General features: G+C 41.8%; 2 protein-coding genes across 2 annotated transcripts in view; one reads left to right on the top strand and one right to left on the bottom strand.

Moving 5' to 3' along the window:
• Positions 1-10,884, top strand: part of fcsk (fucose kinase) — a 134,284-nt gene extending 123,400 nt beyond the window's left edge. Inside the window, 7 exon segments of the mRNA XM_078400619.1 lie at positions 1,523-1,747; positions 2,158-2,301; positions 3,790-3,909; positions 4,707-4,894; positions 6,281-6,380; positions 6,819-7,042; positions 7,438-10,884. Of these exon segments, the coding sequence (XP_078256745.1) occupies positions 1,523-1,747; positions 2,158-2,301; positions 3,790-3,909; positions 4,707-4,894; positions 6,281-6,380; positions 6,819-7,042; positions 7,438-7,542 (1,106 nt within the window). The 3' untranslated portion in view covers positions 7,543-10,884.
• The window catches only part of cog4 (component of oligomeric golgi complex 4), a 35,458-nt gene continuing 23,750 nt past the window's right edge, over positions 9,344-21,051 (bottom strand). The window contains exons 14-19 of the mRNA XM_078400620.1: positions 20,313-20,429; positions 18,422-18,514; positions 16,859-16,942; positions 16,591-16,692; positions 13,662-13,790; positions 9,344-11,222 (exon numbers count right to left, since the gene is read on the bottom strand). Coding sequence (XP_078256746.1) covers positions 11,088-11,222; positions 13,662-13,790; positions 16,591-16,692; positions 16,859-16,942; positions 18,422-18,514; positions 20,313-20,429 — 660 coding nt within the window. The 3' untranslated portion in view covers positions 9,344-11,087. The remainder of the gene's footprint in view (positions 11,223-13,661; positions 13,791-16,590; positions 16,693-16,858; positions 16,943-18,421; positions 18,515-20,312; positions 20,430-21,051) is intronic.

Raw genomic sequence — 21,051 nt, 5'->3', positions numbered from 1 at the left:
ATGAGGGATATTGAGGCTCTAGTCAGGAAAAAGGACACAGATGTCAAGCTGCTGAGATCAAATGTGTTCATTGATGAGTATAATGGCTATAGGAATACATTTAAGAAGGAAATTAGAAGCATGGAAAGGGGACCTGAGATATATTTGACAGATCAGGTAGGGGAGATTCCTAAAAGATGCTACAAATATCCTAAGATCAAGAAGGTAACTAAGGAGAGAGTAAATCCCATTGAGGATCAATGTGTTTGAATTCAAATCATCAATTTGATTGTTTTTGAAGATGTGACCGAGAGAATTGATGATGTTGTCTAAGTGGATTTTAGCAAGGCCTTTTGACAAGGTCCCTCATGGTGGGCTGGTCCAAAGGATCAGATCATGGTTTCCATAAAGCATCCTTTCACACTTGGCTGATTTGAATTCCGACTCCCCTTCCTTTGCCTATTTCCCATTTGCGCCAGATCTTGCAACCTGAGACAACCTCCTTCACTGTTTTGGTGTCATCTGCAAATATGATATTTAGTTTTGCTGTGTCAGGTTTTAGACAAGACAATGAATATGTGGACCAAGTTGTCAGGGGAAGTGGTAGAAGCAGGTACAAATATAATAGTTCAAAACCTTTGGACAGGTATGTGGATCGGAAAGTTTTAGAGGGATATGGGCTAAATTTAAGCAAATGGGATTAACATAGATAAGCATTTTAGTTGGTATGGACAAGTTGAGCTAAAGGGCCTGTTTTATGTTGTTTAACTCTATGGATCTATAATATACTCCTTACCTGCTGAGTGTTTCCAGCATTATTTTATGTCAGATTACCAGTATCTGCAGGGTTTTGTTTTAGCATTTATCAACAATTTAGGACATTTTGAGGTGACGTTGATGAAATTAATAAATGGAACTCCTAACCTGCCTCAAGTATTCAGCGTGATCCTACCACTGGTCACATCTTCCCATCCACACTCCTTTCTGCTAGCTGCAGAAACTGCTCCCTCCACGACTCCTTGCTTCATTCATCCCTTCCAATCTAAAGCACCCCATCCCTAGGCACTCTTGTAACCTTAGCAGATGTAACACCTGTACCTATACCTCCTTCATCACATCCATAGAGGGACCCCAGCAGTCACCAAGAGAGGTTCAAGTACAACTCCTCTAACTTAATCTACTGCATTCGGTGTTCCTGGTGTGGCCTCCTGTACATTATTGAGGCCAAGCATAGAATAGACGACCATTTCGCCAAACACGTGCTCAGACCACCAAAGTCTGTTGAGTCTCCCGTTTGTTAGCCATTTTAATCCCTCTCCCTATTCTCACACTGACCTTTCTGTCCTGGATCTCATCCATTGCCAGAGTGAGTGCACACATAAACTGGAGGAACACCTCTTGTTCCACTTGGATAGTTTACAGCCCAACGGTATAAACATTTAATTCTGCCGTCCAAGTCATCCCGAAAGTCTTCAATCATTGTTTATTCCTTGCTCTTCACATGACTCGATTCAGAAGCCTAAGGTCTATGATTCACCTGTAGGTGGCTGGAGTGACACACCGCCCATCACGTACGAACATGGTGGAGTGGTGCTGAATATCGCCGTGCTGGTGGACAAGTTGAAACCGATTGGCGCCAAAGTGCGCCGCATTAAGGAGCCAAAGCTGCACCTAGTCATGAGCAGAGGCAGAGAACAGGAAATGGCCGTGGAGATATCATGCCAGTGTCTGGAAGATCTGAAGGACTACTGTCAGCCTCACGCACCAGGTACCCTCCCCTCAAAGGCTGGTTGTTATACTGAACTATAGAAAGTTAGGCATGGAGGGTCTCAGGAAAAATCCCTATGCTGTACTGAGTTGCCTTGTTGCCATTTGCCTGCACTAAGTCGATATTCCTCTGACCCCTGCTTGTTCACGTGCCTGTCTAAATGCCTTGTAATTGTGGCTGTCATATCCGCTTTTATCATCTACTGTGGTAGCATGTTCCAGACACTGCAAACGATTCTGTGTGAAACTTACACAAATCTCCTTTAAACTTTCCCCCTCTCATCTTAGACCCAGGCTCTATTATATTTGACATTGTACTCTGGGAGAAAGACTGGCCTATCTGTGCACCTCATTATTTTATATATTGGGAATATTATTCGTTTGATTAAGTGATGTACCATTTTTTGGCAGGAGCTTTGTTGAAGGCAGCATTTATCTGCACACAAATCATCCAGTACCCCTCACAGATTTCTCTGAGAGATCAATTGATGGCAGGGTTTGGTGGAGGTTTTGAGCTTCACACTTGGTCCAGCCTGCCCCATGGATCTGGCATGGGTGAGTAACTGTGAGACTAATCTGGGACAAGCATCATTTGTAATTCATCTGTAATTCATCACACTTTTCATTTTAATGCACCAACACTTGGATCCTGAATAAATTGAAATATATATAATATAATGAACTATATATTTTAAAACATCATTTATTAAGCCTGTAAGGAAAGAGCGATTTCTATAATTTTATGTTTCATATTTATGCAGTGTTAAAATCCAGATTCATTGCTCTCATTCTTTAGAATATCTTATCTCCAACTCTCTTTCCATCATTACAATATTGTGCTTTCAAAACTCAAGACTGATTATGCTTTTCACTCCTTCCTCATTGATCACACTTTCTATTTTACCCTGGTATTGGCTATTTGCCCATGGCTTCTCATGTCTGGTTGTAAACCAATACGTGTGAAAGAGCCTTCATTGATGTTTATCTCTATGATCATAGTGCGCCAAATCCGTCTGGAGTCATTATCCTTCACCCTGATCAAGGTCCCTTTATCTGACGCAGAATGTAAGAATAATCTTTCTTTTGAGACCTGAAACATCAGTCTAGAAACTGATCATAGTGACTCTTCACCAAAAGCTTGAGCATACAGTATTTGGTCAGGTATTAATCAGCATCAAAGCATAAAGCTTTTTTACATCAATGTGCGAACTCACCCTTTTGGAAGTATTTTCAGAGGCTTTCTGATGTGGGTCAAAGCTTCTGAAAAGATTTTAAATGTGGCCTGGGATGGGACATTCAGCAATAACGTGAACTGTGTGCAAATAAGAAATAGGAGCATGAGTTGATGTCAGACTAATTCCATTTTCCCTGATTCCCTTATAATCCAAACATCTATTGGTCTCTGTTCTGAATGTACTCAGCAACCAAGCCTCCAGAAACCTCTAGGGTTAAGAATTCCAAAGATTTCATCTGCATTCTGAATGGCCAAGTCCTTGTTCTGAGAATGTGACTCCAGGTTTGACACCCACGCAGAAGATACATCAATTCACATCTTCCTTATAGAATTTTGTATGTTTCTATGAGATCATCTCTCATTCTTCTAACCACAAGTGAGTATGGGCCTAGTCTGCTTAATCTTTCAGTTAAACAAAAGCAATCTCTTCCGCCCACCAAGTCAATGCTGACTATCAAATACCCATTTGCATTAATCCTCCACTAATCCAATTTTTACTCTCGATATTCCCATCAACTATCCCACCAGATTCCTGCCAATACACCACGGGCTAATTTGTGCCACCAACTAAACACCAACAAAGACAATGCCTGAGATTTATTATGATCGAACCTGTCTCAGGAGTTGAGGTAGCAGCTCTACCAGCTGCACTATTGTGCCACTAATCTGTCATTTGACAAACCATCCCAGGAATCAGTAAACCAATAATTGTATCTGTCATTAATGATACTGAGTGTTTAAACATTCAGCAAATACATTGATGTAATTACTAGATTGTTTTATGTTCTGGATTGTATTTATGTTCTTAGGTACAAGTAGCATCCTGGCGGGTGCAGTGGTAGCAGCCCTGATCTCAGCAGCTGGGAAATCCTGTGATACCATTTCCCTTATCCATGTTGTGCTTCACCTGGAACAGATACTGACCACAGGTAACCAGCAGCACCATCGCAGATCACTAGGCTGTGACAATGAATGGAATATATCCTGGCAATTCCTTTATTGTGGCCAATTCCAGGAGAGACATGACATCAATTAGAAGTAACCCGTCTGCTCAGCAAGGTCAGCTGAGTCTCCTGACTCCGGTAAGGATTACATCCCGATTTATGTAAGGGTTACATCCTGCAGACCCTTGCGTAAGTCAGATGTTACGTAAGTCAGAACCGGAAATGCTTTTTTTTTCATGTCCTCTTTCCAGCCCCAATGTTATTCTATGTTATGCAGTGCAGCCTCGAAGGACCAAATGGCCTCCTCCTGCACCTATTTTCTATGTTACAGGCACTTGATTCTACAGATAGGCCTCTTTGATGCATTGGTTACCAGATTTCTCAGCATTATTCAGTGCAGAATATGCACGTTGGTCTCCTGACCAATACTTATTTCTCAACCAACACTTGAAACCAGTGGGGTAGATATTTATCTTGGCCAGGAGTATCCGATAGATATTATCAGACAAATAGCCTGCTGTGGGTTTCACTGTGATTTCAGTTCCTTTCATTTGGGTCAAACGGGAGGCTGATTATATTGTGGACAGTTCCAAGAGTTGCCAATCCATGAGTTATCACCCAAGACAAATTTCTGGCTCTCGTTCTGGTCACATTTCATATTGTATGCTGCCTCGTTGGGTCTCCTGGTCAACTTCAGATGTACAGCATCAGCAGTACAGTACTTTGGAACCTGCAGTTGTGAAAGATTCTTTGGCCTTTCAACTCTTCCTTCCCTTGTCTAGGTGGAGGCTGGCAGGATCAAGTCGGAGGCCTGGTGCCTGGGATCAAGATCGGTCGATCCAAGCCCCAGTTGCCCTTACGAGTGGATGTTGAACGTATTCCAGTGACAGACGAGTTTGTGAAGACCCTGAATGACCATCTGCTGCTGGTGTACACGGGAAAAACACGGCTCGCCCGCAACCTTCTGCAGGTGAGCCCTCGACAAGCATCGATGAAGTACTCTGTAATACTAATCACTCCGATCCTTCTCTCACTTGTGGGATGGGCTGCACTTCAGGCAGGACAGTGAATGGCTTTCAGTCTGTCAGTTGGGTGCAACAGCCCACCCTCCTGGAGTCAGTCAAAGGTGTGCAACATTGAAACAGGCCCTTTGGTTGACCATTGTGCCCATCTCTACCTTGATTGCAATAATGTAGTCTTTCCTCTGACTGGATAGCATGCAATAAAAAAGCTTTTTGTACCTCAGTACACGCAACAAAAAACTACACAAATCCCATTGGCCTGCAATAATTCTGTATCTGTCCGTGACCTACTCATTCAAGTACCAGTCCAGATAACTCTTAAATGTTGTTATTGTTCCTACCTTCACCACTTCTTCTGGCATCTCATTCCTGATACCAACTATTCTGTGTGTGGGGGAAAAAAATTAAATTCCCCTGTAAATGTTCTCCCTCTCAGCTTAAACCTATGCCCTCTGGTTTTCAGACACCACTGGCATGGGAAACAGACACTGGTTATGTACACTTTTATGCTTCTCATACTTTTATTTACTTCCATACTGTCACCTCACATCCTCCTTCACTCCAGGGAAAACAGAACCAGTCTCACTAATCCAATAACTAAAGCCCTTCAATTCATGTCACATCCTTGTGAATCTTTTCTGCACTCTAGCTTAACCTTGTCCTCGTGTGGTGACCAGACCTGCACAGGTGACCTGCGTAGGACTAGACTGACAGGCGTGCAGTGCACCATACTTCAGAACAGGTGTGAAAACCAGAAGTGCGGCCTTGCAATAGTATATTCACAGGGGTGATACCAGGGTTGGGACATTTTTTGGATGCACTAGAAAAACAGTTGTTTCTCCTTGGAACACAGGTTTAAATTGTGAGGGATGTACTGAGGTAACAGAGTGAAATGTTTCCATTGGTGGAATGGTCAAAATGTAAAAAACACAGAAAGCAAAGCAGGAAAACTATTTTAGGCGGCAAGTAGGTAAGGGTCTGGAACATGATTCTTTGGGTGGTAGTGGGCATTTCCTTAATCCTACATCAAAGCCAAGGTGGAGCAGAAATAGGAAACAATGATAATGCACGTGTAGAATTTTCTCCCACATAAAAAGCTGTGGATGCAGTAGGCAATTGAAATATTGGCTGATTGCCCATGATCTAATGAAATGGAATAGTTTTGTTGGGCTAAGTGATCTCTACCTGCAGTTTTCTTGAGCAGCATAAAGTGGAAAGGGGATATTGAGAATCTTCAGTTCTCAGTGACATTGGTCACGGCTGCTGGAAAGTTTAATTTGAGGCCAGTGTGAACAACTTAGAAGTTTCCACAATGGTTTTTGGTTGTTTTACAGGATGTTCTGCGTAATTGGTATGCCAGGTTGCCCAGCATTGTACAGAACACAGACGCACTGGTTAGGAACGCAGAGGAATGTGCACAAGCTTTTATGAATGGTAAGCAAGTTTTAAGTAAATGGTCTTGAAGCAATTTGTCTTACCAGAGCCTCCCTGTATCCTGGGATACACTGGATCAACTCTATACCCTGGGTTGAGTTGGCTGCACTTAGCTCCGTAGTATCAGATATGAGTTCAAGTTAATTCTGTCAGATGTGGCCTGCTCCTTCAGGTAGCCACTTACAGAAGAGCCATTTAGTTTAGAATTCCTCCAAATCCCTGGGTCAGCATCACCAAGGCATTTATTTTTCTAGTCCCTTGTCTTCACATGTTCGAACAGTGATCGATTGTATATTAGCAGCTAGGATATCCTGAGAGAGTGACGAGTGCTATTTTCAGCTGTTTCATGCCCAGCTGTAGTTTAGATGTTCAGGACAGGGAAAGAGAACAGCGGAGAGAAAAGTCTACACTACAAAGTATGTTTCATATATTTGACAGGTGACCTTTCCAGGATTGGGCAGTGCCTGACTACCTATTGGCAGCAGAAGAAGTGCATGGCGCCTGGATGTGAGCCACTGGCAGTCCGAGAGATGATGACCATCTTGCAGCCTCACGTACATGGGCAGAGCCTGGCTGGGGCAGGGGGCGGAGGCTTCCTTTATCTCCTAACCAGAAAACCTCGGCAGAAGGAAACAATTGAGAAGATACTGATAGAAAGTGAGGTAAGATGGCCAGTGGACAACAAACATTGGAGCACCCCCCTCCACCTTGCAACTAAATCCACAGCTTGGCCTTAATTTAAAAATCCATAATAAATCAATAAAACATAATTCATTTGGACCTAGCTTGACTGAGCAGTTTGCCTAGACTGCAGAATGTGGGCATTTGTAGACAGGAAGATTGTCATGAGGAGACATTTTTTTAATCCTCTCCCGTCCTGTCTTTAACAGGTCAAAATGACTTTCAATAAATTGCTCAGTATCAATGTGTGCTCAGCTTCCAATCTTGTCCGAGCTGGAATCCCAGCTCAGTCTTCAGGGAGACTTGCTGGTCTGTTTTCGGAAAGATTGAGGTAAGATGTTAATTTGCAAGATGTTTTGTTTTCACTTGCCTGCAGGGTTTGGGGAACGTCAGTGTCCACGAGGTGGAGGTTGATGAGACTGGGCTCAGCGTGTGTGTGACTGGACCAGAGGGACACCCAAATCCAACACAGAGTATCTAACGCCCCTGGTTCTACCTGACCAACTAAAGCCAACTTTGCTCCATCATCAATTAAGGAAAATAACAAAGGACCCAACTACATCACGACATCTGTAATATTATTGATGTTTTTAGTACAGTTCACTTTTATGAATGAATACAAATCTGAACCTTTCCAGGACTTGTCTCACACATCGTAAGAAATTAATGTTGACATAATGTGTTAAGTGTTGAAGTAATTACGTTTCCCAGAAAGATGTTTCAAGAGCCCACTGCACAGTCCTTGTGGCGGCAAAATCACATTGCAACGAGGACACACTCCATTGTGCTGGGTGGCATTCCAAGCAAGCTAAATAGGACAAACAGTACTGATGCGGCATCTCAAGCCTAAACATCCATGAGATGCTGCACACCACAATCTTTAACTCATAGACTCGAATATTCTTCATTTTACCTTTGTTTGAAGACAGGGATTAATGTGGTTTACTGAAGAATGCAGAGGAATTTGCCTTGAGCAGTCAGCATTCCTAAAAATTGATGTTGTGCAATACAGGACTACATACATGTTCAAAACCAGAATCTGCATGCAATGGGCAGAGCTATGTAATCTCACATCCTACAGGTCAGAGCAAGGACATGTAATTATAGACATCAAGACATGAATGGCGGTAGACAATTATACTGCTAATGGGAGAAGGTGGCAGTTCCAAGAACATCCCATCTTCAATGACCCTACAATTCCAGTTGACTGTCACGTCGATTCTCATCAATATCTCATCTTTCTATTTTCACATCCCTTCTTTGCCATTTATTCAGATAGTTTTAAACAGCCAATCACTGTACATTCACAGCCCGCAAGGTTGAGAATTTATTCCTAGGAGTGAAAATCTTTCACTTAACAATATGATTTGTCATTTCAGAGCGAACATTTTTCACTGACTTCACGATTTTTCCCTTATCCCGAGAATCCAAAATAGTTCTCGTTCCTTTGGACCGAAATAGTAACCCCACAGCTTTTTTGAGAATTGTATATAATTCAAGTTTGGAAAAAACTGTCACATGTCATTTGTGGTTTCTCCTTTACCGATTCGTGCTCCCTTCCTGTCTCTCATTCATCGGTCCTTTCTGCTTCTGCACTGTTTTCAAAGACAAGTTTACACTGGCTACTTCAGACAAATCACGTGTCCATGAGCATACTCAGTTCACTATGTAGACCCTTTGCCATGTCCCTACCAATGACAGATTGATGTCATCTTCTGTACCTCGGATATTGGACACAGGCACACACAATTACCTCCCTTTATCCTTGTCTTTCTCCAGAGAGCCCATGAAGCTATTGAGTTATTCCAATCCTGATCTAAGCAGCAGCAGATTCCATTTTGACTGTAACAAATGGTCAGTAAGCATCCAATATTCCCTGTAACAGGGTTTAACATATATTCAGTGAGCTGGAATAGTGTAATATTTGTTAAATTATAAAGATACTGGCAGAAGACACAACTACCATGACCCAGAACTTGCCTACTAATTAAATACCAGAAAAAAATGAATTAATGCTCCAGAATCCAATATAATATTAAGTTCTTGCATCTTTAGTAGCCTTAATTTAAGAGGAATAACAATGTTTGAAAATTATAGCACATATGGAATAAGCAAACCCATACTGCAGTCCCAAACTTCCGATTTGCTCTGATCATGGGATCATAAAACAAAATGCCAAAAGTGATCACTTCAAAGGCAGAAAATACGAACTAAGAGAGAAATTCACTTATTTTGTTAATGAATAAGATTAATTAAAAGAACCACAAGGACTGAGATAGAAGTGTAGTGAATGAATTTAACATCAAATTGGACAAGAAATAGATTCTATTAACATTTTAAAACAAAGTAAATCTGTAAGAATAAAACTGTACAAATAATTGTTAATTTTCAATGTCAGGGAGTTTGACATGAATTAACAGAAGACATTAGAAGAATGATAAAACAAAACACTAGATACACCTAAGTGGGAGGAGATTGAGTTTGTGCTTCAGACCAATGACTTGAGTTTCTCTGGCACTTCTGTTTTTATTTCCATCAGCTGCAGTATTTTGATTTGTTTCACCACACAAGTACAAGAACTTCCCATTGCTTAATGCAGTTTGTTGGGCAGCTGAACACTGAGGTACCAATTCTGCTCGAGATGGAATGATGCATCTTCAAAAACAGCTGTATTCATTTCCATAGAACTTTGTGCTGGAATAACCCAGTGAGTCAGGCAGCATCTTTGGAGGACATGGATAGGCAAAGTTTGTCTTTTCTCCCCTACTACAATCAGTCTGAAGAAGGGTCTCGACCCATAACGTCACCTATCCATATCCTTCGGACATGCTGCCTGACCCCGGGTTACTCCAGTACCTAGTGTTCTATGCAAAATTCCCAGCATCTGCAGTCCTTTTATCTCTGTTTTAATTTCTCTACAGTATTTAACAATGTGTCTTGGTGTCTGTTTGCTGTAGTGATTGGGTATTACAGTGCACACAGCTGAAAGTCATGGTGACGAGCTTTGAGCCAGCATTTAAGCTCAGTGTCATTGGACTGAAGATTAGTACAATTCTTCTCTCCACGAATATTTTCCAATCAGAGTCTTAGTTATTTTCCATTTAACCCTGAAATAATTCACATTTAAATCATTTTTCCTTAACAGTGTGGGCCTGCTCGAGGTTATTCATTGTGTTCATGACATCATAAATCTTGTTAAATAAGATGAGTTAATGCATTTGTACATTACTTCATCTGTGTTCTGCGTTTAAGAGTCACATACATTTCTCTCGTCAGAGCACACCTAGGCAGAGAGTAGCTTGACTGTAACTTTTGGTATTATTTGGGTTATTCACCACCAAGTACAACTCTGATATCAAAGTTGTGGGTTCAAGCCCCACTCTGGAAGTCGACTCATTCCCATCTGCACTTGTATCTTTGGTACTTCATAAAAAAGGCCATTCCCTGCATCGGGTTTTCCAGACCAGTTGTCCCTTCAGGCATTAACCCCATACCCAAGTTTTCCCAACGGGATTTACTGAACAGTAACCAGGAGCTGGATGTTTATGTGTTCTCCTTGGATGGAGTGCTTCGGTTAATCCAACCACAGTTAGTCATCCCAGCATATCCCAGGGTGGAATCAGTCTCCTCCTGATTTGTAAAGTCAGCAATGCAGCAGACTGCTCTGAAAAGTCTGGGAATCATACTGCAAGCAAACCAACTCTCTCATCAGCTGCATCTTAAAGCAAACCCAGTAGGGCGTAGTCAGGTATTTTGGAATAACTCCTATCATTGCCATAGCAGAGTATGTATACCCATCCTAGATGCACTGCAGCTAATCATATCCAGGGAGCCTTTAAAATAATGCACACTGAATGTCCTATCAAGGTTTGAGAAGTGTGAGAGCTATTTTCAGTGTAAATCAGACTGTGAAAATGAAGCTTTCTATTTAACCTGTCCCACCACCTGGAGATAGGACATTCTGCATCTTACTTCCCAGGACGATACATCACAACCAATTCCATAAAGACTGCCCAGATGCTGGCACTACAAGCGAAGCCTCTTGATGTCCTCACTCCGGAAGTCGTTCCGCAAGGCAAGCACCTGACGAACCTCAGCAGGCGTGAGACGCCAGGTTAATGGCCCAGAGTTTTGTCCCCAGTAATCCAAAATCTCAGTGACCTGCAGGGACAGAACATGACATTGTAAATCCACACTTTATTCTGAGATCGCGAACACATTACCACAGAGTTGTATATTTGATAACTACACAGAGATATTATACCGATGTGATGGAGTAGTGGACATGGGAGCAACAAACAGGAAATGGATGCGTTCTAACGGAAAGGATCTCCAGTGTCAGATTGTTGAATTCACTTCAACACATATGGTCAGTGAAAGGCCTTTATCAAATGAAAATATCCGGAGAGAAAATCAAAGCAAATTATACAGGCAGTACATCCACCAATGAGGATGCCTACTCTGGAAGTCAACTTGCAAATTTCATCATCGATAAAACAGGATTATGAGAGGAGAACGGCCAGGATTTCAAACTCGAGGGGACGAGTTATGGAACAAGGAAAATATTACTGGGGATAAAATCCAATGAGAAATTAGCTGTTAAGATAATGAAAAATACATTTAAAGCTACAACAATTCTTTAGCTTAGGACGCAAGATGATCCACGAGTCTTGTGCACGATTAAAGACAATTGTTTCTCCAATGTGACGGTGGACATGGGGAGTGGGATTGCAGAGCATCATCAGCAAACATCAGTAGTAGGACAAGTTAATTAAAATGAGAAATCAACAGCCAGAGATGGGAATGATGCCTGATTATTAGGCCAATTGACCTTTCGGGGTTTCTGTGCACATTGCTGTACCACTACGTTGCTTTATCTTGTCTACCTATAACATAGGAGGTCATCAAGTTCAGGGAGCAATCCCATCAGTACCAATACTATCTGTATCAATAGGTCTACTATAAACCTACCAATTGCCGTAGTTATCTGAACCACTCTCACTCCCACCCTTTTCCCTCTTCTATCATAGATGGATCGCTCAGCCTTGCCTCCTCTGTGTCCCGTAGCTCAGCTCTTGCTCCTCCTCCCCCCACATTGAACAAATAAATGCTCCGAATGAGGTCTCATCGAGACCCAGTACAATCTCAGGAAGACTTTCTTACTTTTGTACTCCAACCCACTTGTAATAAGTCATCATACTGCTTCTTGCACTGTGCCAACAGTCTTAACACAAGAATGAGGAACAGCACCTTATCTTCCATCTCAGCATGCTGCAGTTCTTGGGACTTAACGATGAATTCAATAATTTCAGATAACCAGCCTTTCCAGTTTGTGTTAGGACCGGCAATTCTCATGTCATTTCTCAATTATCACACTAATGTCACCTTACCCTTTTCTCACTCCAGACATGCTATCTGACCGATGTATTTCTCACTCCAGACATGCTATCTGACCTATGTATTTCTCACTCCAGACATGCTATCTGACCTATGTATTTCTCACTCCAGACATACTATCTGACCTATGTATTTCTCACTCCAGACATGCTATCTGACCTATGTATTTCTCACTCCAGACATGCTATCTGACCTATGTATTTCTCACTCCAGACATGCTATCTGACCTATGTATTTCTCACTCCAGACATGCTATCTGACCTATGTATTTCTCACTCCAGACATGCTATCTGACCTATGTATTTCTCACTCCAGACATGCTATCCGACCTATGTATTTCTCACTCCAGACATGCTATCTGACCTATGTATTTCTCACTCCAGACATGCTATCCGACCTATGTATTTCTCACTCCAGACATGCTATCTGACCTATGTATTTCTCACTCCAGACATGCTATCTGACCTATGTATTTCCACCATTTCACATTTCTAGCAAATGCTGTGTTCTGCAACTTGTATTACAGCATTGCTTTTCCCTCCTGTTTTCATTCAGCACTTTCTATTTATACCTCCTCCAGTTAGATCAGTACAATTAACAAGCCAGAACCATCTGATCTTCAAGATTCTGTTGATTCCCACCTCATCACAAGCATTCCTTTGGTTCTCTCCACCTTTTCCTTCTCTGCAACTTTAAAAATACCTGGGTTTTCATTTTTTCAGTTCTGATAAGAGTTTACTGATCTCTCTCCACAGATGCTGCTGAACCTACTATCATTTTCCGACAGACAGACTTCATTTAAAAATGATCGTCCACTTATATTTGACTCTCCCACTGGTAGACATCTACCCTGTTTTGCCCCCCAAGGAACATATATTTTAATAAGATTATCTCTCTTCCTTTTAAACTCCATAGAGTACAGATATTTGCATGGCCCTAGTATCACTTCAATTCAGTTTCCCACTAATCTTTGTATACATAACACCATATCAGTTTGTCAAATCGTGAACAGCAAAAAGCTCAGCATCAATAACAAGGGCACTTCAATGCAATAATGTCGACCTGAAATGACCTACTGTTTGCTCTGCCCCTTAACCATTTCCTACTCTATGCAAACATGTTATCCAGTTGTAAAGGATCTGGGATGTCATGAAAGAAACCGGGTCTAATCCCAGTTTATTTTATCTCACATTACACACTCACCCTTTCCAAATTGAGTATGGTTGCCATCTGGGAGAGGCGAGCAAACTTGTCTCGGATGGTCCAAGTGATCACTGATGTCAGGTAAGCCACGAGTGATCGGAGCTCCTTGTCAAACTGCAACCCGCCAAGCTAACGAATACCAAAAACAAAATGGTCAGGAGAGGGAGGTTTTGTAATGGTGTTGGTACAGTTGTTCCAAAGTAGTAATGCAGAGATCTGGATTAACAATCAGTGCAGATCCCACATGGCAACTGTGGAATTTAAAAATCAGTTAATCTGGCATTTAAAAAAATTAGCTTTAGCGATGAAAATCACCATTGATGTGAAAATACATCTGGAAATCTGTCAACTCACTCAGTCTTCCCACCGGATGCACAACAATGATTCTTAATTGCATTCTGATACGGCCCAGCAGGCCATTTCTGTCAACCAGCTAGCTGCATTAGATGTGAAAAAGACATCTTGGCATCGATGTAGGCACCAAATTCAGACAGAGGAACATTTTTCCCAGACCTGTCGATGTTGCAGTTAGCCTCACAAACATCTGGGACAGTTGTCCTAAAGACTTGTTACATAACAATCTGACATAGACGTACTCGAAGAACATTTCACAACGTGCCAGACTCCTCCATCACAATCCATTGGTACATCCTCCTGATGACCTCTTTCCGTCCTCCCTTGACTGATGAGTCAGTCCCTCCCACATTGAAAGACACTTCAAACACTCAAAGTACCAAGGGCTCAGAATAAACAGTGCAGGGAAGACTTTGGTGTGTAACTTGCTTGAACCATGACTGACTGAACTCTAAAGCACATAAGTTTGTCTTTGGTAAGCAGTGAGTGAACCAGTACAGAAAATAAACTTGCTTGACCTCATCCTCACCAATCTGTCTGTAGTAGAAGCATTGCTGAAGAGACCATCACACAGTCCTTATGGACATGAAATATCTTTATACTGCGGTCACCATCCATGATCTATAGTGTTACAATCGTGTTTATAATAGAAACTCAGAACAAGTAGAGACTAATGGAGAGAGCAAAAGAAAGTACTGGAGTATCTCAGTGGGTCAGGCAGCATCTGGGAAGGGAATGGATAGGTGATGTTTCAGGTTGGGACCCTTCATTTTTCAGAATTGAGTGAGGAATGGACTGGAGAACACCTGATATCCATTGACTGCATTAATATTGCCCGACAGTGTGTCACTCCATGAGTACTACCCCACTGTGTGTTACACTATCAGTACACCCCACAGTCTGAAGAAGGGTCTCGACCCAAAACATCACCCATTCCTTCTCTCCCGAGATGCTGCCTGACCCACTGAGTTACTCCAGCATTTTGTGTCTACCTTTGATTTTTACCAGCATCTGCAGTTTTTTCCTACACAACCCACAGTGTCAGTATCTTTGAGAAGAAAATGTTTGTAAAATAAAGTGGAAGGTGCCATTCATTCTGCAGTCATGTGGGCAGAAGACTTTGCTCCAAAGTGCAAAAGAATACACCACAAAATTTGATTTGTTAAAGGTCAATAATAAATAAATGTAACTAAAATTTACATTCATTCAGTATTTTAGCATGACCTGCAGCTTCTATGTACAGGTACTCCCCACATTAAGAACACCCAACTTAGACATCCAGTGCTTAGGAACAAGCGTTTACGAGAACGCGGGATGGATTTATTAGCTGCTGCAGGTATCATCTGCTAGGTAGGAATGGGGCATTTCCGTGTGTCTTCTCTCCCCACCAAGTTGCAATAATCGGAGGCAGGGTCTAGTCGAGCCGAGCTGGGATCCAAGCAGACTTGCTCGCTCACCTGCCGAGTTACTGAGGCCGGCTGGTGGCTGCTCTTCCCGCTCACTCTCCTGCCACAGCTGATTCTGTGATCTACTTCCATAACTGTTTTTGTTCATTTCCCAATTATGAACAGTTCTCAGAATGGATCCCTATGTATGTATAGGAAATAAAACTGCAGATGCTGGTTTAAATCGAAGGTAGACACAAAATGCTGGAGTAACTCAGCAGGTCAGACAGCATCTCAGGAGAGAATGGGTGACGTTTCGGGTCAAGACCCTTCTTCAGACTGTCTGAAGAAGGGTCTCGACCCGAAACGTCACCCATTCCTTCTCTCCTGAGATGCTGCCTGGCCTGCTGAGTTACTCCAGCATTTTGTATCTGGCTGTCTGTATGTACATTTGTTCACCTCTTGCATTTGCTCCATACAAGATCACAAATAAACTTTACAACACAGGACTCCATTCAGCTCACTTTGTCCATGCTGTTATAAAAGCAAATGACTAATTATTCTCCAAACATTGAAACAACTAACTGCCCTGCAATTACTGTTTACCACTTGCTCGCGAGTCAAAATCTGCACACTCCATGCTTCTGCATAGACCTAAATAAGTGATTGGAACAGGAATCGGGAATTTCCTCTCCACAGCTGAGGAACACAGAGGTCAAATGCTGCTTCCCTTCAATCCAGCCAACATCAGCTCATTCAGCACAGATCACTGATCAGGTCTGGGATAATACCAATTTTAGATAGGGGTTCATTCATTCACATCACAGCTAATCTATATTTGAACTCAATTTGGCTGCCCTTGCTTAATAATCTAATAAAAATATTTAATCACAGTTACTTAAAGTGAAGCTCAACAGTTAATCTCTGGAGGGATCTCGGCATTTCTACTGCCTTTTTTATATTTTGGGCCCTTCCCAGATTTAATCACAAGGCTACACTTTATTCTGAACACTACCAATAGAGGAAATGATTTCACTCTCCCCTCAATCTCCAGTCAAAGCCTAGTCTGAGCCACCCTTCCAAACATCTGCCAGGTGGGCAGTAGCTGAATACACTGAACTGTCAGCTCAGCTTCTTTCAGGCCAAGGCTCACAAAGTGGCATCATACTCAAGGACTTCTGTGCACGTACCCGACTGAACACGGACTTTAGGACCACCTCCTCCAGTTCATTTGCGATCAGAGCGGTCATCAGACTGGTGAGGTTATCGTAAATCACTTGGGACAATCCAACCTGCAGAACACAAATATGTGGGAAGGATTTATCATTCTCTTCCAACTGCACAACATCTTACCACCTTGTACATTTGTAAGGACAAAGAAAGGGACCATTTGGCCCTATAGCCCCAGGAGGGAGAGGGAGAGAGAGGGCGAGAGAGGGGGAGAGAGGGCACACTCACCTTGAACTCTGCCATTAATTGCTCCAAATTGAGAATGAATTGCTGAACCCAGGGATCATTGGCCTCATAATCATTAAACTCCTCCTGAAATAAAATAATGTAGATTAAGCAGCCTGCAGCTTGGGACATACCACCCCAACAATTCGCTCTCCTTGAAGTGATTCTTTAAAACTAGCCATGAGCACCTATGCTCAATTACCAGTTCTCCTATTGTTACAGCTCACTGTTGCAGAATATTCTGCAGCAATTTCATGGTATCCAGAATACAATGAGATATCAGTACATTCTTAGATGTAATGGATGTGAAACACCACTATTGTATCTGCAATTGCGATCTTGAAGCCAATCCTTATGATTTTATCTATAATAATAGATTATATCTTGCATATTAGTACCTTGGTTAATTTTGTTTTTATTTATTCAATTTTGGGGAAGCAGACTTCATTGGCAATCCCTATTTGCCCTTGGTGCCAGCAATGTGCCAACTTCTTCAACAACCCTTAAAAGTCACAGAAGTACAGCACTGAGACAAGCCCTTTGGCACATCATATCCATGTAAACCATCAACCACCCATTTACACAAATCCTACCTTAATCCCTCATCAACTCTCCCCAGATTCTACCATTCACCTGTACACAGTGGCCATCTAACTATCCACCACACATCTTTGGAATGGGGAGGAAACACACGTGATCATTATGAAAATGTGCACACTTCACATTGACAGCACCTGAGGTCAGGATTGAAACTGGGTCTCTGGTATCTGGTGGCAGTGACTCTACTAGTTGCAGCATTGTGCCCAACCTGTTGAGGGTATTCCCACAGTGCTGGTGGATAAGGAGTTCTAGAATGCAGGTCCCATGCCAATAAAGGCAGTATAATTCCAAGTTTGGACAGTGTGTGACTCGGAGGTAAAGAGGAATATCCAATTTCTTTGGTGCGATGGATACTACATTTGTTTGACTGATTGTCCATGGGTGGGAGATAAACCCAAGGTTTCTTTTTAATGCAGAGCCCTGATACATGGAAAGGGTAGAGATATTTTAAATGTTTTGGCTTAGCTTCAATAGCAATGCTTATACGAGCTGAATAGCACCTGAAAATGCACGCAAGGATATTTTACTGCTACATGGATTGTAAAAGGTAAGCAAACTCATTTTAGATAGAATCAAAAAGTATTTAGCGATATGGAGTGGAATGATGGCCTCCAGTAGATATAGTAAAGCAGTGACTTTCTAACACTGACAGTGAAGGATTTATATATTGCTGGATGCATGATCATAGGTTTGGAAAATGGATCAATAATATACCAGGTCTGTAGCTGTTTGGGTGATATTTTTACTAGCTGGGAGATGTGACAGTGCGATTGTGGATTTAAAGTTGGTGTGAACATTTATATTAAAAAACAACCTACAGTTAATTTGCAGAACCCAACTAAATTATGCAACCTTATCTCTGAGGGCTGCATGTATTTAAACTGAAGGGTGGCTTAAGTAAATTCCTTAGCTCGTCAGTGATTGCAATTGTAAGCCTGTGCAGTTATACAGATTCATTGCTCTTGCCTCCTCAATGTTATGGGAGATGGAGAGGAACGCCGTAATCCAGGGTTTAATCTGTGGCTTGATAGCTGTGGCGTTGAGTTCTGCCAAGCCTTCCTGGAAGACAAAATCCAAATTGTTAACATAACTGAGCATCAAAACAGCAAATACATTCTTGCTGCACTTTACAACAGTGTCATAGCATACTGACAAGACACGTTCATGGGCCAACATTACATCCCAAGAACCGCACACTTGATCACATGCCTAAAACAGCTTTGGTCAAGTGGTAAGACTCATTCATTCATTCCACTTCCCTGCACATAACAAAGTTGAAACTGGTACTGTGCAAATGGGCCACTCTTGAAGGTGGCATCTATCAAAAGGAATGTTAATTTGAGGCTCCATCAATCTGTCATCTATGCAATACTACAAATTATCTGTTCATTATGTCATCACTCTTTCTCAAGCCTTGGCGTTGGAAAAAATGCTTACAATGTTTCTAACATTGGAATAGTTTGGATGTATTTCATTGGATGTCTTTTGGATGTTTCAGGGTCAAAACAGCCTGACATCAGTACAAAGTCTATGTACTTGGGAATGTCCATGTAATGTGGTCACATTCAGGTGGGAAAATAAATTCTACTAATTTCCTCTTTTTAATGATAACACTGAGTCAAGAAATCCGCCACCAGCATTTCATTTAGAATAATACAGCACAGGGATGGCCCCTTCAGCCCCAAAATAGACGCAAAATGCTGGAGTAACTGCCTGTCCTGCTGAGTTACTCCAGCATTTTGCATCTACCTTTGGTTCAAACCAGCATCTGTAGTTCCTTCCTACGCCCCTTCAGCCCACAATGTTTGAGCCCATCATGATGCCAAGTTGAACTGATCTCATCTGCCTGTACATGATCTATATCCCTCTATTCCCTGCACTTCCATGTGCCTATCTAAAAGCCTATTAAATGCCATTATCGTATCTGCTTCCAACACCACTCCTGGCAATGCGTTTCGGGCCCCACTAACCATTACACAAAAAAAAACTGCCGCACACATCTCCATTAAACATACCTTCTTTCCTTGGGAAAAATATTCTGATTGTCTATCCAACCTACAACCTCTCATAATTTTATATACTTCTATCAAGTCTCCCCTCAACCTCCGATGTTCCAGAGAAAGCAATCCAAATTGATCCAAACTCTCCCTGTAGCTGAAACCCTCTAACCCAGGCAACATTTTGGTAAACCTCCTCTGCACCCTCTCCAAACCACCACATCTACCTGCAATGGGGCAACCAGAATTGCAAGCACTACTCCAAATGTGGCTTAACCAAAGTCTTATAGAGCTGCATCATGACTTCCTGACCTATCTTCAATGCCCTTAGTAATTAAGCAAGCATACCCAATTGATTTAAAATGTCAGTAAAATGATGATAAGCAATATTTTATAATCTTCAATAATGTTGTTCAGCTGGCTTATTTGCCCCTAAACCAGAACAATTTGTGGCATTTAAATGCAGACATTTTATGATTTGCGACTGTGGCCAGTATTTGATTGATGTCACATGCACCAAGTCCTGTTTAAGGATTTTAATGATTTGGTTGACTTTCATTACTGGTTATGCTGGACAGGGAGATATGTTTCACCCACATAGACTGGTGGGCTGTTGTCTTTATGATCTGCAATTAACTTGTCAAAAGACAAAATTTGATTTTAAGCCGTCAACAATTACCAGAAATTATGACATCATGATTAATCAGTTAGGTTTGCACACACTGAGGAATTTCTACATCCCAGTGCCAAACTTTTGTGCAGCAATCACTAGCCGGAAGCCTTTCACAAAAGGTGGAATCCTTAATAGGATGTGCCACAGCGGAATCAGAACAGGAGCCCACAGTCTGCATGTAACTAACCTGCAGGAGGTCCTTAAATTTGTTAGATACCGCAGCCAGGTCCGATAGGCAGCTCTCAATCTTTGCTTGTGCCTGTTCCGCTCCCAGTCCTTGGCTGAACAGCTTTGTACAGTCACTCTGTGAAGAAACGTACTGTACTTCAATTCCTTACAGTTACACTCCACCGGCCCTTACCTCACATCTACCTCATTGGAGACCTTTGACTATTTTTAATCAGACTTTATCTTGTACTAAATGTTGAACCCATTATCTGTACACTCTGAACGGTTTGATTGTAATCATGTATATTCTTTTCTTTGACTGGATATCACGCAACAAAAACTTTTCACTACCTCGATGCACATGACAATAATAATAAACTAAACAGCGAAATGCTGACAACACCCCTGAAACTGTCCATTACACAAGGCAGTGCATAAAAGGAGAAAAGTAACAAAAACAGAATTGTGCCTACACTACAGTTCAGTGATTTTAATCTGTGACTATACTTGAAAACAGCAAGGACAAAACTGGGTCCATTGCTCTCAGGAGGGGTAAGGCAGGAAGAACCACATTCCGCCATTTTGTTTAATATTGTTATGGACATGTTATGTTTATTTAATAGGGATGGGAGCAGCTTTTATTTTGGGTCAGACAGTTTTAATTATACCAGGCTGGCCTTTACTAAAGATGAATGTTTCTCACAAGGGCATATCTAAAAATCTAAACAGTCTTTGTAATTTTGTAATAAGACCGTCCT

This window comes from Rhinoraja longicauda, chromosome 6 (genome assembly GCF_053455715.1).
Source record: "Rhinoraja longicauda isolate Sanriku21f chromosome 6, sRhiLon1.1, whole genome shotgun sequence".
Taxonomy (NCBI): domain Eukaryota; kingdom Metazoa; phylum Chordata; class Chondrichthyes; order Rajiformes; family Arhynchobatidae; genus Rhinoraja; species Rhinoraja longicauda.
Note: the sequence above shows the minus strand (reverse complement) of the source record. Positions and strands in the feature narration are given on the sequence as shown.